The sequence below is a fragment of the Bison bison genome, unplaced genomic scaffold (assembly GCF_000754665.1).
Source record: "Bison bison bison isolate TAMUID 2011002044 unplaced genomic scaffold, Bison_UMD1.0 scf7180017864289, whole genome shotgun sequence".
In the NCBI taxonomy this organism is placed as follows: Eukaryota; Metazoa; Chordata; class Mammalia; order Artiodactyla; family Bovidae; genus Bison; species Bison bison.
The window spans coordinates 7,518,526-7,545,401 of NW_011494861.1; the positions used below are offsets into that span (position 1 = coordinate 7,518,526).

At 48.9% G+C, this 26,876-nt stretch overlaps 1 protein-coding gene across 3 annotated transcripts in view; it reads left to right on the forward strand.

Annotated features, from left to right (window-relative positions):
* NPHP4 (nephronophthisis 4) overlaps window positions 1-26,876 on the forward strand; it is a 138,338-nt gene that overhangs the window by 35,374 nt on the left and 76,088 nt on the right. For all 3 annotated transcript variants that reach the window (XM_010849957.1, XM_010849959.1, XM_010849958.1), the window contains exons 8-11: window positions 7,319-7,455; window positions 10,418-10,599; window positions 11,282-11,408; window positions 23,050-23,232. In XM_010849957.1, coding sequence (XP_010848259.1) covers window positions 7,319-7,455; window positions 10,418-10,599; window positions 11,282-11,408; window positions 23,050-23,232 — 629 coding nt within the window. The remainder of the gene's footprint in view (window positions 1-7,318; window positions 7,456-10,417; window positions 10,600-11,281; window positions 11,409-23,049; window positions 23,233-26,876) is intronic.

The window sequence follows — 26,876 nt, forward strand, 5'->3', positions numbered from 1 at the left end:
GCATGCCAACTCTGTGCTGGTGCGGGGCTGTCCCCGGGCTGACCTGCCAGCTCACTGACCCCAGCCCTGCTTCCTCGTCTATTAAACTGAGCTAGGCAGAGCTTTCCCAAGAACTGACCACGTGGTGGCCCCTCTTGGCTGGTGTGTCCTCGGGCTGGCCCTCCACCTGCTGAGGTGCTTCCCCAGCCCCAAACTGCTGATGCTGCACTTCTACAAACAACATATGGGTCCCAGGCCTGAGCACCTTGTGTACTGATGGGGTTCTTCCACCAGGCTTCCCAGGCTGAGCTGACTGCCCACCCTCCGGAGGTGGGCTACGTGTCTTCTAAGTTCCTGGATAGTGACTTCGAACCCCTGTGATGAGGGAGTGACCAGGGACAGGGCCATGCTCCCTGAGGCTGCTGTGGGTCAGGGGCCAGTGTGCTACAGCTTCGATTCTGGCCCTTTGCTGAGGACAGTTAAAATGACAGAATTAATCTTTATCCAATAAATTCATAAAACTAAAAGTTTTCCCTTCCAACCTCACTCCCCAGAGATAACTGCTGCTAGTAGGTTGGTGTATGCGTTTTATATACTAATTGATTCACTGACGACTCAACACGTGTTTGTAGAGTAGACCCTGTGGGCGGCAGGCCCCGTGCTGGGCTGAGGGTGCATCCCTGTGCTCACAGTATAGAGTCAGTGCATCCTTCCTGGATGAGGGCCAGCCTCAAGTCCAACCGCGGTCCTCACAGGCCATAGGAGGTGTTTCAGAGCAAACCTGGGGCTTCTCACGTGGCCCAGTGGTAAAGAACCTGCCTACCAATCAGGAGACGTGGGAGATGGAGGTTTGATCCCTGGGTTGGGAAGATTCCCCTGGAAGAGGAAATGGCAGCCCACTCCAGTATTCTTGCCTGGGAAATCCCGTGGACAGCGGAGCCTGGAGGGCTACAGTCATGCTGAGTATGCATGCCATCTAGAGCAAATGTGGACTAGCTCAAGTTCACTTACTGCTGCTGCTGCTACTGCTAAGTCACTTCAGTCGTGTCCGACTCTGTGTGACCCCATAAACGGCAGCCTTCCAGGCTCCCCTATCCCTGGGATTCTCCAGGCAAGAACACTGGAGTTGGGTAGTTCACTTACATTCCTGCCTAAATTGTTCCTAAATTTCGTTTACATTCTATTGCTGTTGTTGCCACGTTCTGTCTTGGGAGGTGTGTTCTGGTGAGTGAAACACCCTGGGCAGGGGAGCTGTATCCCTGAGAGCCTGAGGTCCTCAGGTGGGGGCGTGTTACCAAGCGCGTCCTTGAAGGATAGGATGTCTCTAGGGAGGGGTTCTCACCGTCCAGTTTTCTCTGCGCTGTGTTCGGAAGAGTCTCAGGAGAAAAGGCATCATTCAGAAGTAGGAGCAGGGCTGCTGTTGGGAGTTGCGTCTCCACCCGAAGACGTGGCGGCGGATGACTGAAGACCCACTCATGTACAGTGCACGGGGTCAACAGTCCCTCTGCCAGGGGTCAGCCCTGCCGAGGCCCCTGTGTCTGTGCTGGCTGCTGCTGCTGGTTGAAGGAGGGAACGACAGTGTCAGGCGGTGAAGCTGTGCCCGTGGGTGGTGCTGGCATGCTGGGGAAGTGCCCCAAGGCCCGAGGTGGTGAGCAGGCTCTGTTCTGGCCCCACATGACCACTCTGAGCCTCTGCCATGGCCGGTCTTTGTAAAATGGGGGCATTGTGAGGACCTGCCCGGAGAGATGTGTATGGGGATCAAGTGAAATGGGTCAGTAAAGCCCTGCCCTGGCCACATGGGGTGTGCCTGGCAAGGGTGAGTGGCTGCTCCTTGGTCTGGAACCTTCTGTCTTGAGTTGAGTTGGGTTGGCTCCTTTGTCACGGCTCCCCTGTGACTGCACAGGGCATCTGGGAGGTCTGATCTGTCTTGTGTCAGAGGGCCCCTCAGAACTGTACTTTCTTTGGTTGTGGCTTCTGGAAGTTTGCAGAACAAGTCTGGCCAAGCCAGGCTCAGAACTGGGCCCCTTGCACTGGGAAAGGCAATGGGTCAGCTCTGGGTTTCCTTCTGTTTCCATCTCACCTGAAGATGGCGGGGAGGGGAGTGCTGGCTGGTGGCTGTTGTCACTGTCCCAGTGCTTGTTGACCAGGGAGTGACCTCTGGCTTGGGGGCCGCGCAGACCCTTTGAGGGAGCAGCCCTCAGGGAAGGGCACTTGTTTGCCATTCATGCTTCCATGGAAACAAGACTTGGTGTTGGGGGGCATGAGCTGGTAACCTGCTGGGGTGTATCTTTGGGGTTGGGTGATTTTGCTGCTCGGCACGGATTGTTAGGGAGAGGGTGCCAGTTGTAGTCTGTATGTCCTCCTTCCGTGGATTCAGTGGGTGCCCCCAGGATGCTCTCTGCACCAGAGGTTGGGGTGTGTCTGGGGGTTCTGGCTCCCTGGACTGAGTGATGGAACCCAGGTGGGAGGCAGGATGGTATGGTCTCGCTGGCGTTAAGGCTGAGAGCACGGGGCGGCTCCGAGTGTGGGGTGGGGGGGAAGGTGGGGGTCTCGCAGGAGCACAGGGAGCTCAGAGATCACTGCCATCTCCCTCTGGGGTGGGGGTCGTGGCCACCTTACCTGGAGCCCCTCCCCCCTTCTGTGACTGCCCACGGAGCCCTGGGCCACTTGACCATGAACACCTCTTTTGGTCAAGAGTTTAATTGTGATCAAGAGCTGAGGGGTTGTTTGGTAACCAGCATATGAGCTGTCTGGGCTCTAAAGCAGTGAGCACACGCCAGCGACAGGGTCCTGTGGATCAAGGTCACAGAAGAAGACAGCGGTTGTGTGTTAAAAACGCTGAAATCACTGGAGGGGAATGTGTCCTACCCTATGATGTAGACACATGAATTAACTTGCAGAATGTGAATGATATGCAGTCTGCAAAAATAAGGGGGTGACAGGCTTCTTTTATGTGTCCCCCCTTCCCTCTGCTCCCTCTCTGCACCCTCACCTCCTGATGCTCTGGTCCTGCCAGCATTACCCCTTCCCCCACTCAGCTCCCAGAGGGACCCGCTGCCTGGCCATTTTCTGCTGTGTTCCCTGAAATCCTGCATAGATGATTCATGTGCTTCCTATGGGTGGAGGCACCTTGAGTTCCTGCCTATTGCTGGGAGAGGGGTCCCTTTCCCATGCCCGCCTCCCCTCTGGGCCCCCCCTCTCTCCTTCTGTCTCTGACTGAGGCTCCCACCTCAGGATGTGCTTTGGACACTCACTTGACCATTTTATGAAAGGTTGCACTTTGTATATTTCTGCATGTTTTTTAACATCATGGTAAAATACACATGTCATAAAATGTGTTTTTCTAACTATTTTTCAACACGTGGTTCAGAAGCATTAAGCACATTCACATCGTTGAGCAACCCCGCGTCTCCAGAACGCTCTCATCTTGCAGAACTAGACTCTGCAGACACGCTAACTCCCCACCCCTGCCCCAGCCCCTGGCAGCCCCCATTCTACGTTCTGTCTTGGAATTTGATGACTTTGGGCACCTCATATAAATGGAATTATGCAGTACTTGTCTTTTTGTGACTGGCTTATCTCACTCAGCATAATGTCATCAAGTTTCATCCATGTTGTAACATGCGTCAGCGTCTCCTTCCTCTTCTAAAGTGAAAGTGAAAGTGTGAGTCGCTCAGTCATGTCCAACTCTCTGCAACCCTATGGCCTGTGGCCCGCCAGGCTCCTCTGTCCATGGGATTCTCCAGGCAAGAATACTGGAGTGGGCTGTCACTCCCTTCTCCAGGAGATCTTCCCACCCAGGGATTGAACCTGGGTGTCCTGCATTTCAGGTGGATTCTTTGCCTCCTGAGCCACCAGGGAAGGATGATACTGTGTTGTGTGGATGGACCACAGTTTGTTTGTCTTTCTTTCACTTCCTGATGGGCATTGGGTGTTTCCACCTTTTGTCTACTGTGAATAAGGATAGCTGTACTTTTAAATTGGGTCTGATCATCTGACCTGCTTTAAACACTTAAAAATATGATGAAAGGAGTACATAAACTTTCTCAGAAGTATCAAACCTTAGTGTGTATTTGTGATGGGAAAGGTATAGAAAACCATAAAAAGGGGAATAAAGTTATATATGATTACTGTCTACAGATGTACATGTATAGGCCACCATCAAAAAGTACAAATGATAAATGCTGGAGAAGATATGAGAAAAGGGAGCCCTCTTATACTGTTGGTGAGAACGTAAATTAATGCGGCCACTGTGGAAAACAGTATGGAGGTTCCTCAGAAAACTAAAAATAGAGTTGCCACAGGATCTGGAAATCCCACTCCTGGGCGTATGTCTGGAAAACACGAAAACTCTAGTTGGAAAGGATACATCACCCCAGTGTTCATTGCAGCACTATTTACAATAGCCAAGACATGGAAGTAAGCTAAATGTCCATCAAGAGATGAATGGGTAAAGAAGACATGGTATAAAAAATACAATGGGATATTACTCAGCCATAAAAAGGATGAAATAATGCCATTTGCAGCAACATGGATGGACCTAGAGATGATCACACCAAGTGACGTAGATCAGAGAAAGACGAATGTCATGTGACTTTTCTTATATGTGAAATCAAACAAAATGATACAAATGAACTTGTTTACAAAACAGAAATAGACTCACAGACATAGAAAACAGACTTATGGTTAGCAGAGGGGAAAGCTGGGGGAGGATAAATTGGGAATTTGGGATCAAAAAATACACACTACTATATATAAAATAGATAAACAACAAGGACCTACTATGCAGACTAGGAAACTTCAATATCTTGAGATAATGTATAATGGAAAAGAATCCGAAAAAGAATATATATATCTGAATCACCTTGCTGTGATTCAGATATATGTATTGAATCACAGTGAATTACTCTGAAAACACTGAAAATCAATTATACTTCAGTTAAAAAAAACCAAACAAGAACAGAGTACTACTCCAAGAAAAAAGATAAATGTGTATATATGCAAATGTATCAGTTCAGTTCAATCACTCAGTTGTGTCTGACTCCTTGTGACCCCATGGACTACAGCACGCCAGGCTTCCCTGTCAGTGACCAACTCCCAGACCTTGCTCAAACTCATGTTCATCGAGTCAGTGATACCATCCAACCATCTCATCCTCTGTCATCCCCTTCTGTTGGTGATGCCATACAACCATCTCATCCTCTGCCATTCCCTTCTCCTTCTGTCTTCAGTCTTTCCCAGCATCAAGGTCTTTTCCAGTGAGTAAGTTCATCACGTCGGGTGGTCAAAGTATTGTAGCTTCAGCTTCAGCATCAGTCCTTCCAGTGAATATTCTGGACTGATTGATTTCCTGGTTTGATCTCCTTGCAGTCCAAAGGACTCTCAAGAGTCTTCTCCAATACCATAGTTCAAATGCATCAATTCTTTGGCGCTCAGCTTTCTTTATGGTCCAACTCTCACATCCATACATGACTACTGAAAAAACCATAGCTTTTAGACCTTTGTCAGCAAAGTGATGTCTCAAAATGCATATATTTTAAGTAATCTTGTCATCAAATGGACTAATAATATGCAGTTTTATATGTTGTTATATGTTGTTCTTTTCACCTACAATGTCATGATTATTTTTGATTATTAAATATTCTTTTTTGTTTGTTTTTATTTCCTTCTTTCTTTTTTTGTTTTTTGATTTCCTTTTAAATAATCTCTGACAATATGATTTTTTTCTCATTTTATATGGATGAGCAAGAGATTATTTAACATTCTCATATTCTTGAACATCTGGTGGTTTCTTACTTTTGTCTGTTATAAATAACGTTCTAATGAGTATTCTTGCAAATAAAGCTTTGCTTCCATCTTTGATTATTTAGAGTCAGACACGACTGAGTGACTGATCTCTTAACTCTTGATTATTTTGCTAAATAGATTCAAAAATGGCATCGCTGGGGCAGAAGGTGGATATGGATTTCTTTTTCAAAGGTTAAGTTTTTTGATTTGTGTTGAGATATAGCCGATTAGCCATGCTGTGGCAGTTTCAGTGAACAGTGAAGGGACTCAGCCACACGCACACACATATCCATGCTCTCCCACACCCCCTCCATTCAATGCCACATGTGGAATTGAGCAGAGTTTCCTGTGCTCTGCAGTAGGTCCTTGTTGGTTATGGATAGGTATGTTTTTAAGGCTCTTGATGCACTTTAAGTTACAGAGACAACTGCCTCTCAGCTGCACTGACTGATAACCTTCCAGTAAGATAGTGTTCTTTCTGGCATAGTTTGATCGGCACTGCATCTCACATCAATGTTTTTTTTAAGCTTTGGAATTGGGCTTTTAAAAATCTAAGACCGTGTACCTCAATATTTAAATAATCATAAAAGTTTAGGAAGAGTCAGAGAAGACCAAACCAGAGTGATGACACAGATGGGGATGTAGAGGGGCAGACGCCCCCTGGGGGTGTGTTTGTGGGGACTGGCTTTGCCTTCTTCCTACTGGTGGTGGTCTTTGTTCCAGGGCCTGTGGAGAAGCCTCTCCAAACAGGTGTGATGCTCCACTTTCGAGGCTGGGTTTCCACTCACCTGCTCGGCGTGGGCGCTGGGCTGAATGCCACGGGCCACCCTCCCTTTCTGTCCTCACCCTCATGGAGCTCATGGTCTCTGTGCTTCTTGATAGGGATGGGACTTCCCTCTCATCTTCGCAGCCCAGCCTTTGTTTCTGCTTATCGTGGCTCCATGGTCACACGTGTGTCTGAGTGTTTCGACGTGGTTCAGGGTGTCGTTTCTGTCATTGAGTTGCTCAGTCGTTTCTGACTGTAGCCTGCCAGGCTCCTCTGTCCATGGGATTTCCCAGGGAAGAATATTGGAGCGGGTTGCCATTTCCTCCTCCAAGGGGATCTTTCCCACCCAGGGATCGAATCCGTGTCTCTTGCATCTCCTGCATTGCAGGTGGATTCTTTATTGCTGAGCCATTGGGGAAGCCCATAGTTCAGGGTATAAGGAAATGAGAAATGACACAGTTGGCTGTGCTCTCGCTGGACAGGAAGCCGTGGGGAAGGGAACAGATGTCACCCTGCCTCTGGCAGCCTGTGTGCCCTAGATAGCTGAGTTAGGAAATTTGTTCCTGGAGGACGTTTGGGGAGGAATTTGGACCAAATGAAATTTGCAGTCATTTGATCTGTTTAGTATCTGGGCTTGGGCTGACAGGGGCTCCGGCTCTGAGTCCGTCCGAGCGATGCCTACGCCTTCTTCTCAGTGCTCAGCCCTTGGCCTGAAGCCCTGTGGGTGAAAGGGCCCTCCGGTGGTTGTGTTTCCACGGGTCATCCATCTGAGCCTCTCGTGTCCAGGAGACGCCCTCCGGAAGCCCCGCCTGCAGAAGCCTCTGACGTGCTACCTGGATGATCTGTTCTTCACGCTGTATCCCTCGCTGGAGAAGTTCGAGGAGGAGCTTCTGGAACTCGTGATCAGCGATTGCTTCCGGGAGGTACAGTCCAGGGTTGGGGAGTTTAGTCTGAACAGTGAGGAGGGAACAGCAGGCAGACTGGGAGATGCCGGCCTCCTGAGCCCCCGATGTGGGCGGTCACAGTGATGCCCCTGTTTCTGTCTTCTTGTCTCCTTGTGCCTAAAGAGGGCCACTAGCCCATTGTCAACTTCACTGCTGAGAGAGTGCTGTTAACCGGAGACATTAATTAACATTCATTTTGACGTATCTTAGGGGCTTCCCTTGTGGTGCAGTGGTAAAGAATTAACCTGCCTGTGCAGAAGATGTGAGTTTGATCCCTGGGTCAGGAAGATCCCCTGGAGTAGGAAACGGCAACCCACTCTAATATTCTTGCCTGGGAAATCCCATGGACAGATGAGCCTGGCGGGCTACAGTCTGTAGAGTCACAAAGAGTCGGACACAACTGAGCGACTAACACACACACACACACACACACACACATTGATGTATCTTATCTGTGTGTCAGTTGCTCAGTCCTGTACAACTCTATGCAGTCCCATGGACTGTAGCCCACCAGGCTCCTCTTTCCATGGGATTCTCCAGGCCAGAATATTGGAGTCGATTGCCATGCTCTCCTCCAGGGGATCTTCCCAACTCAGGGATTGAACCTGGGTCTCCTGCATTGCAGGTGGACTCTACTGTCTGAGCAACCAGGGAAGACCTAATGTTTCTTAATCAGTCTTCATTTAAAAGTAAATTAAATCACCAAACGAGCTTAGGGAAACCTGTAAAATAGTCTACATTTACAAGGGACATTTTCAGAGTATATGAAGATATTTCCAAGGAGATGACTATAAATTGCAACCACTTTGGTTCACTGAAGTGGTTTTCTGGGAGGGGCACTCCCCCAGGCACTGCCCAGGTCTGCCTGCCTGCATGACACCTTGTCCCTACATGGGCCCTTGTACACATGGCCCACTTTCCTGCATATTCCTTATCTGGATCCTTGGCACAACCCCTCTCAGGCTTCAGTCTCAGATCTGCCATCCTGCCCAGCCGCCCTGCCAGAGCTGCGGGCAGCGCCCCCATCCCCCTGCCCAGCGAGCTCTCTGGAGCGTCACTCTGCTTTGTTTCTCTGGGTGCTTGGCTGTGGAGAGGACCTGGTACCCTTGCCTGTTAACTGGGGGATGCCAGTCCCTGTCTGGAGTATTTGCACCAGGAGGACACTGCATAGCGCTGCACCTGATGTGCCCCAGCAGTTGGCATGTTGTTTAGTCACTAAGTTGTGTCTGACTCTGCGACCCCATGGACTGCAGCATGCTAGGCTTCCCTGTCCTTCAGCATCTCCTGGAGTTTGCTCACATTCATGTCCATTGAGTTGTTATTTGTAAGAATGAATGATTCAGTCACCTGGTGCCCATCCTGAAGTTAGCAAATTATGAAGCTTGCAAATGATTAATTGCATGCACACACAAATATGTGTTCATGTATGAATAAGGTGGAATATTTTAAAATATGGACTCTTTTTTTCCTGCTGTCTACCCACACTACTCTAATATTTTGGCCACCTGATGTGAAGAGCCAACTCATTGGAAAAGACCCTGATGCTGGGAAAGATTGAAGGCAGGAGAAGAAGGGGGAGATAGAGGATGAGATGGTTGGATGGCATCACCAACTCAATGGACATGAATTTAAGAAATGCCAGGAGATGGTGAAGGGCAAGGAAGCCTGGCATGCTGTAGTCCATGGGGTCACAAAGAGTCAGACATGACAGCAACTGAACAACAACAACCCGTTCTTGAAAATGTAGCTCCATGTAACACAGTCCCACAAGAAACAGAAATGCTAAGCAGAGAATTGAAACAACTGCAAACTTTTTCTTGGTGTAGTTCCTGCTGTTTTCCCATTGCTCAGAGTAGATTGTCTGTGACTACTGAGATGTTTAAGGGTATCATTGTTGAATTTTATATGTTCCCATAAAGATCACTTTATTACATATTTCTACTCTCTTTGTATTTTTGTTCCCATTCAGTCGGAAGATACTGTTTCTGCCCCCGTTTTATGCTCATTACTCAAAGACTAATGGGCTGCATTTAGGTCAGTTCAGCATGATTAATGAGCAATGAAGAAAACTCAAAAATTCAGGGATCATTTTGCACCAATCCCATAATTTAATAAACAATAATAGCCTGGAGGAATATCCTTGCCCATTTTTTAGCATGCCTGTACATTTTTTGTTAAGATGAAACACTTTAATATCCAGAGATCACTTTGGGGCAGATTCCATTTTTATTGGGTTATGATTACTGCTGCCCCATCCACCCCAAGTCTCAGGTGTCTGAGTCGGGGGAGGGCAGAGGTGTTGACACTCTCTGTGTTCAGCCTCTAGGCACCTCCATCATTGCCTGCCCTTGACTCTGGGGGCCTGTACACCCCAGAGCTCTGGATTCTGTTGGAGGAGCCGGGTCCCCTTGTTGCTAGTTTGCTGCACCTTGAGAATCATAGCGCAGCCTTGGAAAGTGAGAGTTAGCTGATTTGGGAATCTAGGGGGTGATTCCTGTACAAGGTGATGCTATTTGAGGAACCCCCAAAGTACCAAGAAAGTGCCCGAAGGCCAACCCACCCTGATTGGATAGTGCTTTACTAAGCTCCTTGGGTGGGCTTCCCTGGTGGCCCAGATGGTGAAGGATCCACCTGCAACGCAGGTGACCCAGGTTTGATCCCTGGATTGGGAAGATCCCCTGGAGAAAGGAATGGCAACCCACTCCAGTATTCTTGCCTGGGAAATCCCATGGACAGAGGAGCCTGTTGGGCTGCAGTCCGTGGGATTGCGAAGAGTTGGACACGACTGAGCAGCTAACACTATCATATTTTCACTAAGCTCCATCTGGTCTGGAAGGCCTGACACCTCTGGTTTTGTCTCCCTGGCGGCCTCTCCGCTGGGGGCTTTCCTGGCAAGCTCTCGCCCCTGCTCTGCGCCGGCCTCACTCTGTGCTCTTCCTAGGCGGGCAGCCCGCTGGACGTCGGCACCCTGGAGATCCTGGAGCGGCGCCTGTGCGTGGGCGTGCACAATGGGTTGGGCTTCGTGCAGCGGCCGCAGGTCCTCGTGCTGGTGCCCGAGCTGGAGGTGGCCTTGACACGCTCTGCCAGCTTCAGCCGGAAGGTCGGCTCCTCTTCCAAGGCCAGGTATCTCCCCTGAGGCCCCAGGTCCAGCCCCCTGTGGAGTTGAGCGTCGGGGGTGGGCACCCAACCAGGGATCAGAGTGAAAGGCCATCACTCTTCCACGTGAGGGATGCGCTATCCCACCTGGGTCCTTCCCCGGTGCTGCTTCCTACTCCGTCACAGCATCACAGCAGACCTCAGCATCCTGCAGTTGGAAAGATCCTGTTTTTGTGCCTTGATGGTTTTGGGGTTAGTGTTACAGATGCTTCCAGCTGTGGAGCCCCCACATGGTTCCCTCCAGAAGTTCCTGTGACCCTCACGCGACAGGGAACCAGAGGGCAGGAAGTTCTGCCACTAGATTCAGTCCTGGGCTCCTCAGATCACCATCAGAGACATCTCCCAGGGGTGCCACACGTGAGGCTGGGCAGAAGCCGGCCTTGGAGGGGGCACTTCCCTGGAGACTCTCCGTCCTCCCATCCCCAGTGCTGGCAGTTTGGCTAAGTATTGATTGCGGCATCTACAACACGCTCTGGTTTGGGACATTACCTTGGTGGCCAAACGCCCAGAAGAGCACAGGGACACTGCTCAGGAGGACTCTTGCAGCAGCAACACCAGGGGCCCCAGGGCCCGAGCTAATGAGGGGTGTTGGGTGCCGGGCAGTGGAAGCCACTGCCTGACTCACCCCTTCTCTATGTTCTCGGCCCAGCTCTGGAAACCAGGCGCTGGGCTGGAGAAGCCGTCTCCGACTCCCTGAGATGGTCCGTCACCCCGCGTTCGCCATTGTCTTCCAGCTGGAGTACGTGTTTAACAGCCCCTCGGGGGCGGACGGCAATGTAAGAACCACTGGGTTCCCACCCAGCGATGGGCTGCATGCACGGAGGATAAGCATAGTTACCATTAATGTTCTTTTGGTTAAAAGCAGTGTAATTATTATTAACGGTATGGATAACAAGCATGGAATGTGACTAGAAATCACTTCTTTCTGGTGATAGCTCTGTATGGAAACAGTATGTTCTGCTGGCAGATGGTGTGAATACTTCAGAAGGCAGCAGGCTTCATGATAGCATTAATTCTAATTATTAAATCAATAATTATTTTGAAAAATGAGGCCATTTTAGGGCATTTTTCAAATGGTACGAAGTGTAGCAAAGCTTGAATCTGCACAAGAGATGGATATTTTCTTTGAGTGGACTTTGTACGTGCCTGTCTCAGAACCAAGAGCAAGAATTTATAGGATTCAGTTGGAGAAAAGGTTGCAAAGAGACATCATTTACATCATTGATACAGATTTTTTGGAAAATCCAAACCATGCTATTCTTAAGATTCAGGTTTTTGTTTGAAAAAGCAAGTATCATTATTTATTTATTTAAAAAAATTTTTAAAACTTTGACATTGGAGTATAGTTGATTAACCATGTTGTGATAACTCCAGTTGGACATTGAAGGGACTCAACCATACACGTACATGTATCCGTTCTCCCCCAAACTCCCCTCCATCCAGGCTGCCACGTAACACTGAGCAAAGTTCCCTGTGCTATACAGTAGGTCCTTGTTGGTTTTCCATTTTAAATATAGCAGTGTGTACGTATCCATCCCAAGCTCCCTAACTCTTCCCTCCATTCTTCCCCTCTGGCAACCATAAGTTCATCCTCTGAGTCTGTTTCTGTTTTGTAATTAAGTTCATTTGTATCATTTCTTTTTAGATTCCACATATAAGGGATGTCATATGATATTTGTCTTTTCCTTCTCTAACTTACTTCACTCTAGTATGACAATCTCTAGGTCCATCCGTGTGGCTACTAGTGGTATTATTTCAGTCTTTTTATGGATGAGTAGTATTCCATTGGAAAAGACTCTGATGCTGGGAGGGATTGGGGGGAGGAGGAAAAGGGGACGACAGAGGATGAGATGGCTGGATGGCGTCACCGATTCGATGGACGTGAGTCTGAGTGAACTCCGGGAGTTGGTGATGGACAGGGAGGCCTGGGGTGCTGCGATTCATGGGGTCGCAAAGAGTCAGACACGACTGAGCGACTGAACTGAGCTGAACTGAACTGAGTATTCCATTGTATATATGTACCACATCTTCTTTATCCATTCCTCTGCCAATGGACGTTTATGCTGCTTCCTTGTCTTGGCTATTGTAAATAGTCCCTCAAAGAACATTGGTGTGCATATGTCCTTTTGGACTAAGTTTTTCTCTGGGTGTATGCCCAGGAGTGGGAATGCAGGGTCGTATGGTAGTGGTAGTAGTGTTAGTCGCTCAGTTGTGTCCAACTTTTTGCGACCCCAAGGACTGCAGCCCACCAGGCTCCTCTGTCCATGGGATTCTCCAGGCAACAATACTAGAGTGGGTAGCCGTTCCCTTCTCCAGGGTATCTCTCTGACCGAGTTCAGAGATTGAACTCGGCTCTCCTGCATTGCAGGCAGATACTTTACTATCTGAGCCACCAGGGAAATGTGTGGTAGCTCTACTGAAAAAGAAAAGATCATTTAACAAGCAAATTAAGAATAAAAAAGGCCACAAGATGCCTTCTGTGGTGGTCAGTCTGCTTGCATCACTGTGCAGCTGATGGAAAAACAGGGGACAGAGGATGATTCTGGGGGGCCTTCAGAAGGAGAATGGGGTGTTGGCACAGCTGCCATGTTAGTTCCTGGTCTCCTCTGATGTCTGTTCCCTGTCGTGTATCAGGTGAGCTGACCCAGAGGCAGGTGTTCTGAGTGCAGCCGAACGAGTGATCTCCGTTGTTCTCACAAAGCTGTTGTTTCCAGCTCTGCTTTTCTTTCTTTGTTTCCAGAAGTTTCAGCCAAAATGCAACTCTGTGCAGATAAGCTTGTCTGCATGGGGTGGGCAGAATGGGCTTAGGGTGGGACTACAGCAGGAGGGAGGGGTTTCAGGCCCTTCCCCACCCTGGGGAGGTGCAGGGTACCCTTGCTGTCTTGGGCATGAGCTGGGGCCCGATGCAGACGGAACCCCTGGAGGAGCAGCAGGACTGGTGCCTCCATGGGGGTCTCCATGTCGCTTGCCACTCATTTACATGTAGATAGTGTCTCCTCGAGAATATTAATTACGATCCACTTGCTATTATAAAGTCCACATGCTGAAACTGATACGACTTACCTGACACTTGATTATTATTATTTTTTAGCTCTTCATTGAAATGCTTACTGGCTGGCAGGTGGGTCCGCCACGCGTTGTTGCTTCGTGGAGCTCTTAGAATGTGGCTTGTAATAGCTCATCAATTCTTTTTGATGTGGAGGTTTATCTTAACATGGAATATTGGATTCCATTTTACTGTCATCAAGTGTACTTTCTTCAGTGTAATCTGGAGAGGAAATGTTCTGGCGTCTGAAATGATTTTCTGCACAAATTACTTGCTGCGTGAAGCAGCGAGTACGGGGTTAGCATTCCGGTGGTGAGCGCTGACTCAGGCATTCCCGTCACGACCAAACTTAGATGTGGCTGAGAAGACAGCCCTGCTGCTGCTGGCCTGGGCTCTCGTTCCCTCCCCTAGGCGTGTCCCCAGAGGGGACGTGGCCGTGGGGGCTCCTGCAAGGTCAGGGCTCGGCCTTGGAGGGGGTGGGTCGCTGCCGGCTTGCTCCTGCTTCTCCTCAGAGTCCATAATGGAGTGTGTTTTCGGGTGCATTCAGCCTGCAAATCCCTTTTTCCCTTTCCTTTCATTTTAAAAAGCTCTGAGGACATTCCAACTGTCAACAAAAGCAGTGTTGTTGTTCAGTTGCTAAGTCGTGTCCGACTCTGTGACCCCCTGGACTGCAGCAGCACGCCAGGCTGTTCTGTCCTTCACTTATCTCCCGGAGTTTGCTCAGATTCATGTCCGTTGAATCGGTGATGCCATCCAACCATCCCACTCTCTGCTGCCCTCTTTTACTCTTGCCTTCAGTCTTTCCCTGGTGGCTCAGATGGTAAAGCGTCTGCCTACAATGCGGGAGACCCGGGTTCGATCCCTGGGTCGGGAAGATCCCCTGGAGAAGGAAATGGCAACCCAGTCCAGTACTCTTGCCTGGAAAATCCTATGGATGGAGGAACCTGGTAGGCTATAGTTCATGGGGTCGCAAAGAGTCAGACACGACTGAGCGACTTCACTATCACTATCAGTCTTTCCCAGCATCAGGGTCTTTTCCAATGAGTCAGCTCTTTGCATCAGGTGGCCAAAGTACTGGAGCTTCAGCATCAGTATGATTTTGTGGGGAACACAGACATTCAGTCCATGACATCACGTAAATGCTAAAACATGTTTTGATGTAGTTAAATGTATCGGTCTCTTCTTCTCTTGCATCTGGATTTTGAGTCGTAGTAAAAAAGCCTTTCCTTACTCCTGTAGAAGAATTCATCCATGTCTTCTCCTAGTAGGGGTACAGTTTCCATTTTTATGTTTAGGTCGCCTTTGTGGTGTGAGGAGTAGGTCTAATTTCATCTTTGTACAGTGGCCGTCCAGTTGTAGCATCAAGTAAGTTGATGCTACTTATTATAAGTCCTTTGTGCCCAGTGATTTTAGCCTCTTTCAGTCATACATGAGATCTCTGTTTACACTTGGAGGAGGAAATGGCTGCTCACTCCATTACTCTTGCCTGGAGAATCTCATGGACAGAGGAGCCTGGCAGCTGTAGTCCGTGGGGTCACAAAGAGTCGGGCACAACTGAGGGACTGAGCACGCACACACTCCCCTGCTCCTAGACCACTGTTCTGCCCGGGGCTGCTCTGTCTGTTCTGTGCTGGGAGCATAGTGTAGTGGTGGGGGCCCTGCGGCTGTGGCCACTCGGTGGTGCAGCAACCTGCAGCCCCTCCCCTTTATGACTCCTGTAGCTCTGCCTGCATTTGCTTTTCCCGAGGAATCTCAGTATCAACAGGTCTAGCTCCATAAAGAGAGTTTATTGGTGTTTTGGGGGGTGCATTAAATTTATTAATTAACTAGAGAGAATTGACGTGTTGTGGAAGTTGTGATGTTGTAACTGGGAAGAAGGGAAGTCTTTCTGCTTGTCCACTTCTGTTTTTGTGTCTTTTGGGGGTGATTTTAAAATAGGATTGTTTGTGCCCAGTTGTGTCTTACTCTTTGCAACCCTATGGACTGTAGCCTGCCAGGCTCCTCTGTCCATAGGATTTCCCAGGCACGAATACTGGAGTGGGTAGCCATTCCCACCTCTAGGGGACCTTCCCAACCTGGGGATCAAACTTGTGTCTTGTGCATTGGCAGGCAGATTCTTTACCACTAGTGTGGCCTGGGAAGCCCCCATATGGGTTTACAGTGTAGATTTTAAACAGCTTGAATAGCTCTTACTAAGTTTATTCACAGATATTTAATTTTTGTGCTGCTGTTTTAAGTGGAATTTTCTCTCTCACGTATTCTAACTTAACACCAAGAGTTTTCTTTTTGTGTATAGTCATTAAACAGTTTTTTTTTTTTTTTAGCCAGCACTTTCTATAACTTTTGTCATATACCTCACTGTTTTTTATTTTTTTAAATATTCGTTTATTTGGCTGTGCCAAGTCCTAGTTGCAAATGTGGGATCTTTAGTTGTGACATGTGGGACCTAGTTCCCTGACCAGGGATGGAACCTGGGCCTCCTTGTGCTGGGAGTGTGGAGTCTTAGCCGCTGGACCACGGGGGAAGCCCCCCTCACTGTTTTTTAAGTTACACTTTATTTTGACGTCATTACGGATTCACATGCAGTTGTAAGAAATAAGCAGAGTGACCCTGCGTCCTTTCCAGTCGGCCCCGCTGGTACAGCTGTCTTTTGGCGTTAAGTCCAGGTGGCCCACTTCTTCTTTCAGGTCTTGCCTGCTCTGCACGGCCTCTGGCTGGTTGACCTTGGGGCTGCTCCCCTCGACCTTCTCCTCTGTGTCCCCCACGCCTGCTCTGCGTGTTTCTGTGTTGTCCACTCCCCTCTCACTGTGCTCAGAATTTCTTGGTGCTCTAGGGGTGGCGTGCTCTAGGCTGTGGGCAGCTTCAATTCTTCCCCCAGTGCAGGCCTTCTCCCGAGACCCCTAGGAGCCCTTCATAGAAAAACTAGGCCTGGCTTTCATTCCCAGGGGTAGCTGCTACACCTCCATCCCAGGCGGTGGAGTTCCCTGCACTGAGGTCACAGCCCCGTGGAGTAGAGGGGCCACGCCCATGGGAAGGGGTGCCAGGTCGCCAAGCCTGAGCCGCATTGTCACTGGCTCTGTAGGACCCAGTGGGAGGTACGGGGAGGGAAGCAGACCCAGGCAAGGGTTCTCTGGAGAAGCAAATGCAAAGGCCCTGGGGTAGCCACATGCTGGTCTCTGGGCTGCAGACTCAGAAGGGCAAGAGGTTGCCCACCTATCTACATCACCACTCCCAGCCCCACTCATGATGGTTTGCTTGTTGCTCCTTTCAAGCTTTGTTGATAGCTTTTTTTCCAAAGAGGACTGGAGTGTTACGAGTCCTTTAGCCAGCATACAGAGTAATTCTAGGTTGTAGAACTTCCTTAAAACCATACCCCATTGTTTTTCATTGCACATGTGTATGTTTAAAAGTAATTACTGTACTCCGTAGAAGGAAATGAAAATATTGCCTGCCAAGTGATTACTGTGCTTTTAAGTGACTCTGCGTATACTGTGTCGTATATGAGCAGATTAAACGACTTTAATTACACGTCCTTGGGTTTCCTTTCCCAGCCTGGATGTGTGGGGAGGAAATTATTCTGCAGCAGCTGCTGAGTTCACTATGTGTCTAGTTGGGAAAAGGTTTTGGCGTATAATCAATCCATTTCTGGAAGGAAAGACTTCGGGCTGGTGGTATGTGGTCAGTGAGCCTTCTCTTTGCCTGCTGGTCCTGGGGGCCTTGTGCTCCTTGGCAGGAAGGAGGACAGAAACCCTGGTCCTAAGTGCCCGTTTCTTTTCTAACTCTGCCCCTTGGATGGGTTTCAGGGTCTCAGGCCTTGTGAAGTTCTCAGTGGTCAGGCACCCAGGGTGCTATAAGGAGCACATGAAAACAGCCACCTTAACCTTAGGTGTTGCTCGTGGCCCAGCCCTGAGACTCCAGAGCTGCCAGCTGCCCATGTGGGCCAGCCTGGCTTCCATGCGGATGGAAGCATCTTGGTCTGTGCTGCCGGGGTCAGGCCTGGGCCCACCCTCTGTGGGTGGCTGCAACCCCTCTGGGGTTGGCATTTGTGAGCTGTGCAGAGGGTTACATGGGCATGTGGTGGACACCCCAGAAGGGGCCTGTGCCCACCTGGGCCAGGCTGCCTTCTGCCCGGCTCCTCTATCTGTCCCAAGGTTCCTAAATCTCTCTCTGTCTCTCAGCTCCCTTATCCCCCGCCTCCCATCCTGTGATGGGCCTGCTGCTGGGGATGTTTGGACACCTTCTCACATCGCAGTTTGCTTTTCTTGTTTGTGTTCATCACGGGCCCTGGTGTAGCTGCCCCCATTGAGGGGGACCAATTCTGTCTCTGGAGGTGGCCTCAGGCCAGGGGAACCCCCACCTATGGGTGCCCCATCACCTCTGCAGTGTGTTTCTGGGCTTTGGGCTGTAGTACCCAGAGTTGGCATGGAGGGGGTTCAGGAGGTGACATGGGGCCCCACCAGGAGGAAAAAGTTCTCACTGAAGATCTAGACAAAAGTCAAACTTATGAAACATCCAGATATGTTTACCTGCCTCGAGGGGAGTTCTGAGCTGGTCTGGGGACAGAGGCCAAGGGGAGCCCCTCCCTCAGTCTCCTGGGGTGGCCTGAACAGACTGCCCTGAATGACTTGGCTTAAAACAGCAGACATCTATTCTCTCACAGTCCTGGATCCAGAATTGATTCCATTTGGCTGAAATCGAGACATCGGGAGGGGCTTGCTCCTTCCAAAGGCTCCAGGGAGCATCCCTCCTGCCTCTCCTAGGTTTCATTCCTGGGCTTCGACTGCATCGCTCCAGCCTCTGCTTCTGTCTTCACGTGGCCTTCCATCTGTGCGTCTCCCTCTGTTTTTCTGTCTCAGGTCTCTCTCTGTCCCGCTCTTGTACAAACACCTGTCACTGGGTTTAGGGCCTCCCTGGATCGTTAAGTCTCATCATCTCATGGCACTCAGTTACCTCTGCATGGACCTTTTCTCTGAATAAGGTAACAGTCACAGAGTCCAGGGATTGGGGAGCGGACATGCATTTTGGGGGCCACCATTCAGTCTATTCCGGGGAGCCTGGGTTGCAGCATCTCCAGGGGTCAAGTGTCTGTGTTCTGTGTGCCCCGTGCCTGGTGAATGTTAGCATGCACTTCTGTTCCATGGCGAACCTGACTGGTGATCCAAGTGTATTCCTTTGGCCTTTTGTGTGTTGTCTCCTATTGTAACTGAAAATGTGAATGGGAACAATTCAATGTGTGTGTGTTTTTTTTTTTTACAATTTGGATGAAGTCAAACCCACTTTGACAGAATAAGATACTTTAAAGTAACAGATCTGATCTCACCCACTAGATTCACAGACAGGAGGAGGTTTGTCACATTGACGGATGAAATACTGCTCTTGCTCTGCCCACCTGCTTGGCTGCACCTGGCCTTGTCCTTGAGCTGAGGGTGGGAGTTGGGAGCCTGGGCTTAGGGAGGGTCTCGTTTTCAGGCATCGCCCTGGCCTGTCGGGAGAGAGTACAGACTAATAAAGGGCCAGTGGATTGCCACCTAGCCATTGTCCCAATGAAGGAGTGAGCCATAACTCACTGACCCTCCCTTCTTGTTAGAGATGTTGAAACAAAGTGTGGGAAGTGGCTATTTGTTTATCTGACATCTGCTTCACACAGAGAAACACCATATAGACCAAGGACAAGAAAATCAACAGAAAGCGTGAAAGTAGGAAGCTGGGGATCGGTTGCTGCTTTTGAGAGATTAAGCCAGAAGGGACTGGCACAGATAGCATGAAACCGGGGGCACATGTTTTAACTTTGACCCTGTAGTAAACTTATGAATTTAAGGGAGATGGCTATTTATAAAAGTAGTATAGGTATCACTGAGTCCTTATAGTTTTTTTTTTCTGGCCAGTTTTGTGAATACATTTAGTATTTTTATTTTTAATATCATTGTGATGGTATTCCTTAATTTGGCTTTTAAACTTTTTCTCCTTTATTTATCTATTTGGCTGCACCAGGTCTAAGTTGCAGTACATGGGATTATTGATTTTCTTTGCAGCCTGCAGAACTTTAGTTGTGGCAGGTGGGATCTAGTTCCCTGACCAGGGATCGAACCTGGGCCCCCCTGCAGTGGTAGCATGGCGTCTTAGCCACTAGACCACCAGGGAAGCCCCTATCATTTATTTTATAAAAAGCAGTGGATTTTTTTCGCAGCTTTTGGCTGGTAACACTGTGGTTACTCAGGGCCGTTTTGTTCTGTCCCCCGGCTGAGGGACGGGAAGGGCGGGTGCCCTCTGTATATTTGACAGACACCAGAAGCGCATATTTGACACTGGGAGTGCGGCACACAGACTCACGCTTAGGATCCTTACTTGGCTGGTTCTTGGCTTGTGTTTCCAGAATGTGGGTTTTTGCTCATTGAATTGACCCAAACCCCTGCTCAGCTCTGTGACTGTGCAGAACACGGCGGAATCCTAACCCGTGGTCTGAAATGGGTTTAGCTCCAGTAAACGATCAGAAGAGGCTGAAGTGGGTGGTTTGAGGTCCAGTTACAGGGGGCCTCAGGAAAAAGAGGTTAATTCACAAGCAGACACTGATTCTGGATGTTCCCCACGTGGATACAAAGGATGTGATAGGATGGGCTGTCATCTGAAGCAGTCTGGAAAGACCAACTTAGGTGAAACTTGAACTTCCTGTTCTCTCCGCCCCCCTGCTTAGTTCCCCGACCAGGGATCGAACCCACAGCCCCGGCAGTGGAAGGGTGGAGTTCCAACCTCTGAACCGCCAGGGAAGTCCCAGCGCTTCCTGTTCCTTATTGTGTGCACGTAGCCTCTGCTGAGGTCTCACCCAGCTGACCGTCAATTCTTCTGTGTTGGATTCCACCCAGAGTCCTTGTGTGTGTATGTGCGATCTGCCTTGAACCTGAGTGCACTCAAGTCCTGGCTGTGACAGTGACACATGACTCACTCGTGTCCAGTCAATCATCCAGGGTCTGTTGGGAGCCCAGGGTACACTGCTAGAGCCTTCCTGGGCTCCGTGGTCCCAGACACAACTCAGGTCAAAGGATTCCCATCGCCTTTCCTTGGGGACCCTCCCCTTTCCTGGGGACCACTGCAGACAAGCCTTGGCTTCCACTCCTTCTGAGAGTCTGAGACCCCCTCCTTGCAGGCTGTCTGCTTCCCTGTGACCAAGGCCTGAGTTGGAGGGCTGCTGGGTTAGCTCACGTGGTTGGTGGTCAAGAGGGATGGAGGGCTTTGGTAAGGAACCATCCAGTCCTTTGCTCTCCTAGTGCCCCAGGGTGTGGAGGAAGATGCTGAGTTTGGTACTGATCAGGGTTCTTGGCCTTTCCTGATCAATAGAAATTGATCAGAGGCCAGACAGGAAATCCAGGCAAAGCTTTATTGGGGTTCTGGCTGGTTGCAGGGGGGTGAAAACAAGCAACAACTTCTCTTGCTTGTTCCCCAAGGACTGGGTGAGCTGGTTCCTTTTTGGGGTGAGGGTCAGAGCAGGTCTAGGGGTCAGGCTGGAGGAGTGGCCTAGGTGGTTTGCTCACCCCTTGGTGGTGGTGTGTGCAAGGGGTGTGAGTAGTACCCTGTTTTTGCTCCTGGCGTTTTGCAAATGGCAGTTGGGTGTTTGGTCTTTTTGTATCTTGTCTATAATTTGCCCCAACTGCACATGCATGCAGCTGTTTTTTAGTCCCTACAGTTTCTTTGTATTTTGTTGCTGGAGGAGAGGTGTGTCCAGGTGCAAGCACTGCAGCCAAGGGTCTCAGGTCCCAGGTCCAGGCCCCAGCCTTCTCACGACCATGTTCCATTTCACACCTGCCGCCTGCAGGTGGCTTCTGCCCCGCATCCCCAGCGGGGCTGGGAATCGGGTGGAGGCGGGTGTGGCTGCTGCCCTGAGTCTGGGCTGTCAGTCTGACTTCGTTTGATGCCACTGGGCTCTTGGGGTGGAAAGCGCTGTTCCTGGGCTCCTGTCTTACCTGCTGTTGTCATGTGCCTGGTGGCTTCTGGTCAGGAAATGGCCTTCCTGGGGGTACTGATATGTCTCCTGCCAGGGAATGAGCCAGTGTCTCTGGAGCTGCCTTAAGGGGGTAGATCACGAGTCTCATTGCCCAGCTGAGCAGGAATGTCAGGACTTGACCAGGACCCACTTTGAGTTCCACTTTATTCTTGCTTCATTTTGAATAATGGATGAAAGTGGTTTCTTTAAAATACCACTGACTCAAGCCTTGAAACCATATTTGTGAAAATGGCTTTGTCTGAAGGTGGAGGCTACTTCTGGGGAGGGATGTCCTAGCATTGTCCTCCCTTTCATCTGGCCAGTGATAGAGACAGTGAAAGAAGGCACAGCAGGAAACATTTGGCCTGGGTGATTTCCTAGTTACATATAAGCTACATACACAGAACATACAGTGAGGAGCTGAAAGTGCTGGAGAAAATGTGTGCTGAAACCCTAACTGGAGTGTGCACGTATATTCTTCATTATTTGATGAAGTGTCTCGTTACTAACACAAAGTGCCATTCCTGGTGTTTTATTCATGAATCTGGGTGGATGGTAAAGTGCAGAGCGTTTGAAAACCTGCGGAAGATGTGGTACATGTACACAATGGAATATTACTCAGTCAGTAAAAGGAATGAAATTGGGTCATTTGTAGAGACGTGGATGGACCTAGAGTCTGTCATACAGAGTGCAGTAAGTCAGAAAGAAAAACAAATATTGTATATTAATGCATACATGTGGAATTTAGAAAAAGGGTTCAGATGAACCTATTTGCAAAGCAGAAATAGAGACACAGACTAGAGAGTGGCCCTGTGGACACAGGCTGGGGAGGGAGAGTGGGGCAAACCGGGAGAGTGGCACTGACATATAGACGCCACCATGTGTAAAATACACAGCTGGTGGGGGCTTGCTGTAAAGCACAGGGAGCTCAGCTCAGTGCTCTGTGATGACTTAGAGGTGTGGGATGGGGCAAGGGGAGGGAGGCTCTAGGGGGAAGGGATACATGTATACACGTAGCTGATTCACTTTGTTGTATAGCAGAAACTAACAAGACATTGTAAAGAAACTGTATTCCTAAAAAGGAAGAAAAGGAAACCTGCATAAGGATCCTGTGGAAGAGGAGGAATCATAAAGGCAGTGTTGGTCTTCAGGAGGGTCCTGGTTACACTGGGGCGGGAGTGGGGAGGGTCTCAGAATCAGAGGCTGGCTTCCCTGCCCACTCTGAGCCACCGACGTGGTGCCACATCCTCCTCTGTGGTGGGCCTTCTTTTTGTGATGACCCCCTGCCTTGCTGCGCTGCCCTGTGGCGAGATTTTCCCTGGAAAGCACTGTTGATTTCCCCACCCATGGGGGTTTGGTGACAACCTATGACCCATATGCTTTGTTTCCATTCCAGGCAGCTTCACTCACCTCCTTGTCCAGCCTGGCATGTATGCACATGGTTCGCTGGGCTGTCTGGAACCCCTCGCTGGAAGCCAGCTCCGGGCAGGTGATGTTACCTCTCCAGGGTGGCATCCAGTCCAACCCTTCGCACTGTCTGGTCTATAAGGTACCCCCAGCCAGCATAAGCTCCGAAGAGGTAAATGTTAGAGACCCTATAAGTGTGATTGCTTTTTACATGCTTCTAGCAAGTTCATGTATTTTCAACAGCAGAGCTGACAAATACGTTTGTCGATGTTTCATGAGCAGTATTTTTTCAGGTCACAGATTTGCCCTTAAAAAATAAGTATGATTGCTGAGTCATAATCAGAAACACACATTACCATATGTAAAATAGATAGCCAGTGGGAATTTGCTGTAGGACCCAGGGAGCTCAAATCGGGTGCTCTGTGACAACCTAGAGGGGTGGGATGGGATGGGAGGTGGGAGGAGGGGTTCAAGAGAGAGGGGACATACGTATACCTATAGCTGATTCATGTTGATGTGTGGCAGAAACCAACACAGTATTGTAAAGCAGTTATCCTTTGATTAAAAACAAATTAAAAAAATAATGACTAAAAAATAATGGCAGGATAAAGAAAAAAAATTAAAAAAAGAAAAAATATAAGTGTGACTGCTGAATTATAATCAGTTTTGTGGGCTTCCCTGGTGGCTCAGAGGTTAAAGCTTCTGCCTGCAATGCTGGAGACCTGGGTTCGATCCCTGGGTTGGGAAGATCCGCTGGAGAAGGAAATGGCAGTCCACTCCAGTATTCTTGCCCGGAGAATCCCATGGATGGAGAAGCCTGGTGGGCTACAGTCCACGGGTCACTAAGAGTTGGACACGACTGAGCGACTTCACTTTCACTTTGACCTCCCTGAAGGTGGTGGTTTTTCTGGGGTCTTATTATGCCCCTGCTTATGTAGCCATTTCTCAAGGTGGCCTGTGCCTCTTATTTTTACACAGAGAGCCACGAGATCACTTCTGTGCTTTTTAAAATGCCCTCTTTTTTAAAAAATTATTTTTTATTGAAATATAGTTTAAGTACAGTGTTGTATTAATTACTGCCATACAGCAAAGTGACTTGGTTACACACATATATACATTCTTTTGCATATTCTTTTCCACTGTGGTTTATCACAGAATATTGAATATAGTCGGAGAAGGCAATGGCACCCTACTCCAGTACTCTTGCCTGGAAAATCCCATGGCCAGAGGAGCCTGGTAGGCTGCAGTTCATGGGGTTGCTAGAAGTCAGACACGGCTGAGCAACTTCGCTTTCACTTTTCACTTTCATGCATTGGAGAAGGAAATGGCAACCCACTCCAGTGTTCTTGCTGGGAGAATCCCAGGGACGGGGGAGCCTGGTGGGCTGCCGTCTATGGGGTCGCACAGAGTCGGACACGACTGAAGTGACTTAGCAACAGCAGCAGCATTGAGTATAGTTTCCTGTGCTATTCAGTAGGACCTTGTTGTTTATCCATTTTATATGGATCAGTTCGCATCTGCTAACCCTAAACTCCCAATCCTTCCCTCCCCCATCCCCCACCAATCACAAGTCTTCTCTATGTTTTGTGATTCTCTTTCATAGATAACTTCATTTGTGTCATATTTTAGATGCTACATATAAGCGATATCATATGGTATTTGTCTTACTCTTTCTGTCTTCCTTCACTTAGTATGATACTCTCTAGTCGCATCCATGTTGTGGCAAATGGCGTTATTTCATTCTTTTTCAAGGCTGAGTAGTGTTCCTCTGTGTATATGTGCCGCAGCATCTTTATCCACACCGCTATGGTTGGACATTTAGGTTGTTTCTATGTCCGGGCTATTGTGACTAGTGCTGCTATGAACATAGGGATACATGTATCTTTTTGAATTATAGCTTTTTCCATATGTTTGCCCAGGAGTGGAAGTGCTGGATCATATAATAATTCTATTTTTAGCTTTCTGAGGCACCTCTGTACTGTTTTCCACAGTGGCTCCGTCAACTTTCATTCCCACCAGCAGTCCAGGAGGGTTCCCTTATAAACAAGCCCTCTTTTAATGTTTGTACACTGGGGGCTGTGTCTTGTGTGCACAAGGCTGGAGTGCGAGCTGGGCAGTTGGCATCCCCCTGGCTGGTCTTTGTGGCTCATCACTTATGTTCACTTGACCTTGACTCTCTCTAGCTGTGTCCAGAGGGGAGGGACCACAGCAGAACTTATATAAATCCATTTTGAAATGAAGCTTTCTCTGATCCCCACTGTAGAAAGCAAACAGAAGTGGGCCCGTGGAGGCATGTTTGTGTGTGGGTCTCACCCCATGTGCTCCCCTGGCCTGTTGGCAGTCCTGCAGGGTGGGGAGCAGGGACCCCAGGACACAGATGCTGTGTGACACCCCTGCTCTGGCTGACTTCTGGGTCCTTCTGACACTAATGGGTCATTGCAGGGTTTCTGCCTGGGTATGTGTTTTATTCTTCTGCTGACATTCCTGAGATACGCCTATCCTGTCTCAGCAGATCAAATGGGAGCCTTCTAGGACTCAATTGGCTCATTTTTCTTGGGTAAAGGACCATACCTGTTATTTCAGTATGTCATTCATGCGCTGACTCCAGTGACAAGCATCATATTCAGTGTTATTATTTATGATGTGGATTATGCCTTGGGGACCTGAATCAGCGAGCAGCTGATCATGCAGCTTCTCTTATTATAAGGAATGTCCCTCATTACAGGACTACATTTTGCTGCATTCCCACATGGTCTGGTTTCAGCCCTTATTATAAACTTGCTATTAGAAATCCTGAAGCTACTGCCATATTCTCATTCTCTCTTGCTGTGTATGTACCTTTGTAAATAAATCCTTATTCTGTTTACTTTTAGCCTTCTCATGTCCACTACATTTCCTTTGCTTTTTAAGTGTGTAAACTATATTGGAACATAAGTGTTGTGAAGGTTGGACTATCTCAAGGTCACAAATGTATCAAATACCATCATCTTCCATGAGAAATATCACTTCTAATCAGGGTTTCTCCACTCAGCACTGTCAGCATTTGGGGCCAGACTGTTCTTTGCTGTGGGTCTGTCCCAGGCACTACCCTGGAGGATGTTGAACTGCATTGCTGGCCTCCACCCCTTAGAGGCAGTAGCACACCCCCACCCCAGTTCAGTTCAGTTCAGTTCAGTCACTCACTCAGTCATGTCTGACTCTTTGCGACCCCATGAATCGCAGCACGCCAGGCCTCCCTGTCCATCACCAACTCCCGGAGTTCACTCAAACTCACATCCATCAAGTCAGTGATGCCATCCAGCCATCTCATCCTCTGTCATCCCCTTTTCCTCCTGCCCCCAATCCCTCCCAGCATCAGAGTCTTTTCCAATGAGTCAGCTCTTTGGATGAGGTGGCCAAAGTACTGGAGTTTCAGCTTTAGCATCATTCCTTCCAAAGAACACCCAGGACTGATCTTCTTTAGAATGGACTGGTTGGATCTCCTTGCAGTCCACAGGACTCTCAAGAGTTTTCTCCAACACTACAGTTCAAAATTCTTTGGCCCTCAGCTTTCTTCACAGTCCAACTCTCACATCCATATATGACCACTGGAAAAACCATAGCCTTGACTAGACGGACCTTTGTTGGCAAAGTAATGTCTCTGCTTTTGAATATGCTATCTAGGTTGGTCATAACTTTCCTTCCAAGGAGTAAGCGTCTTTTAATTTCATGGCTGCAATCACCATCTGCTGTGATTTTGGAGCCCCCCAAAATAAATTCTGACACTGTTTCCACTGTTTCCCCATCTATTTCCCATGAAGTGATGGGACCAGATGC